At 45.3% G+C, this 2,369-nt stretch overlaps 1 protein-coding gene across 1 annotated transcript in view; it reads left to right on the plus strand.

The window, feature by feature from the left end:
- Tacr3 (tachykinin receptor 3) overlaps window positions 1-1,567 on the plus strand; it is a 71,383-nt gene extending 69,816 nt beyond the window's left edge. The window contains exon 7 of the mRNA XM_010641610.1: window positions 807-1,567. Coding sequence (XP_010639912.1) covers window positions 807-1,119 — 313 coding nt within the window. The 3' untranslated portion in view covers window positions 1,120-1,567. The remainder of the gene's footprint in view (window positions 1-806) is intronic.
- Window positions 1,568-2,369: the final 802 nt, after the last annotated feature.

Raw genomic sequence — 2,369 nt, forward strand, 5'->3', positions numbered from 1 at the left:
GGTATCGGGGATCGAACTCAGGTCCTTGTGCTTGCAGCGGGCACCAGAACCACTGAGCTAAATCCCCGGGCCTATTAAAAAACTATTCTTTAGTGTGTTCAGCACATAGATCTCAGAGTTCACAATTCCCTCCGTAAGCCAAGGTGCGTCCCTCATGCACCAACAGAGCTGGCTTTTTCTGGAAGTTAACTGAAGGAGCTAAATCCGGGCGTTCTCAGCTGGAGCTGCACCACACTGTGCCTGAAGTTTGTTAAATACTTAATTAGCTCAATTAACGCTCACTCTTCTTCACTAATTGCGCAAGCTGCATCTCAGTTTAAAGCGACACACAAGCAGCACATCTGATTTTAATTGACTTCATGTGATTTACAAAGATGACAATTTCACACTTCCGTGTATAATTAGATAAAAGCCATTCATAGTTAATTCTCACGGTAAATGAGATTTTCATGATAAATGTGTGGATTTTTTTTTCGGAAGAAACTACCTTGCTATACATAAGCCAGTTTTAAGAGCCTTAAGGAGCCAAGCTGATTCAGTCGCAGTCACATAAACATGTAAAAGTACGACACTTTTCTGGCCTGTGCTTTTGCTAGGCGGTGACTTGCCGGTCATGCCTGGGCAGTTCAGATCGCATTAGAGTAGGGACGTAGAAGCTGAGCGCCAACACCGTCGCCTAGACTCATTGGACTAGAACTCAAGCTCCCAAGGAGAGCTGGCTCACGCACCTCAGCGGGGTTTCCAGGGGCCTGGGGAAGTGTCCCTTGGGAAGTGACCTGTCCTCTCCGTGGCCTCCTCCTCCGCAGATTTCGCGCCGGCTTCAAGCGGGCCTTCCGCTGGTGCCCTTTCATCCACGTCTCCAGCTACGACGAGCTGGAGCTGAAGGCCACCAGGTTCCACCCGACGCGACAGAGCAGCCTGTACACGGTGACCAGGATGGAGTCTGTGAGCGTGGTGTTCGACCCCAGCGACGGAGACAGCGCCAGGTCCAGTCGCAAAAAGAGAGGGACAGCCAGAGACGCAGGCTCCGGAGTCTGCTCCCGCAGGAGCTCCAAGTCCGCCACCCCCGCGGCCAGCCTGGTGAGCGCCCCCTACACCCCGGTGGACGACGGATCCTGACTGCCTGCTGGGTCAGTCACTTCGGGAGTCCCGCCGCTGCCACCTCTGCGGTCTGACGCTCTCTGGAAACAGAAGGAAAATGTTTAGGCAGCTACCCTTAAGTTGAGACAGGTTGCACATCAATATAACGAGAACACTACTGAGGTATTAGCTCCCTCCCCCCTCCAAAAACACAGCAAAATGGGCTTTTAAGTGCATTGCTTGAAATCTCTGAATTTTTATATGCCACGAACAAGAATATAAATCTGAAAAATATTTTGTAAAGGGTCCAGTTTTGCTCGTTTAAAAATTGCTGCGTACGTTTTTCGCACTAAAATGCCAGTTTGTTCCAAAACATTACACAAAGTTTAAAATATAATATTGTCAGTGAAGAGAAAGCAAGACTGCATAAAATGAAATGTTTTCAACTACAGACATAGAATGGAAAAGTTAAATGACTCATTTTCCTACAATAATGATAGAAAATTAACCTCTAAAACTTAGAAGTAATGGAATCTCAAGACAATCCATTTTGGATCGTAACAACTTTTAAAGACATTTAAATGAAAGCGAATCCTAATCACACCACTGGATTTTATCTACATAAATCTGTTTTTTTCTGAGACCATGATTTCAAAAGAAAAAAGTAACATGTAATTTTGATCATTACACCTTTTAAATGCCAAGTTTAGAAGTCGTCAGATTTAAGACTTACAGGGACAAACAAAACTCCTGGGGTCCTCTTTATTTTCTTTTTCACAGACTTTTGTTCTTTTTTTATTTTTTTCTTTTTATTGAGTTTATTGGTACATTTTAGGTATACAGAACAGTTACATTCATCATTGGGATCGTGTACCTCTACATGACAGGTCTTGGTTCTCATTTTTTCCCCTTGTCCCTGCCCTCTCTTCACCCTCTCCTCCCCTCCCCATTTACAAACACCTTATTTCCATTTTTTCATTTTCTCATATTTTTTTCTTTTCCCTTATTCCCGTTCCCCTACCAGACTTTTGTTCTAATTAGGTAGGTTGTAAGATTCTAAAGAGGCCTTCTGAGACAGAAGGAAATACTCCTCCCATTTACCTCTATAACTGCCTACCAGCTTTTAAGCAGGAACCACCCCAGCCATGCCTAGGTATGAAAGTGGACAGGGGCAACTCCAGGCTCCCAGGCAGGTAGGTGTTTCTCCCCTGTACCCCAAGAGAGAAATTTCAGACATGAAGTTTATCATCCATATCCTGGCCGCCTCCTCCTCCTCCTCCTCTTCCCCC

Source organism: Fukomys damarensis, unplaced genomic scaffold (genome assembly GCF_012274545.1).
Source record: "Fukomys damarensis isolate Sample0158 unplaced genomic scaffold, DMR_v1.0_HiC HiC_scaffold_25, whole genome shotgun sequence".
Taxonomy (NCBI): domain Eukaryota; kingdom Metazoa; phylum Chordata; class Mammalia; order Rodentia; family Bathyergidae; genus Fukomys; species Fukomys damarensis.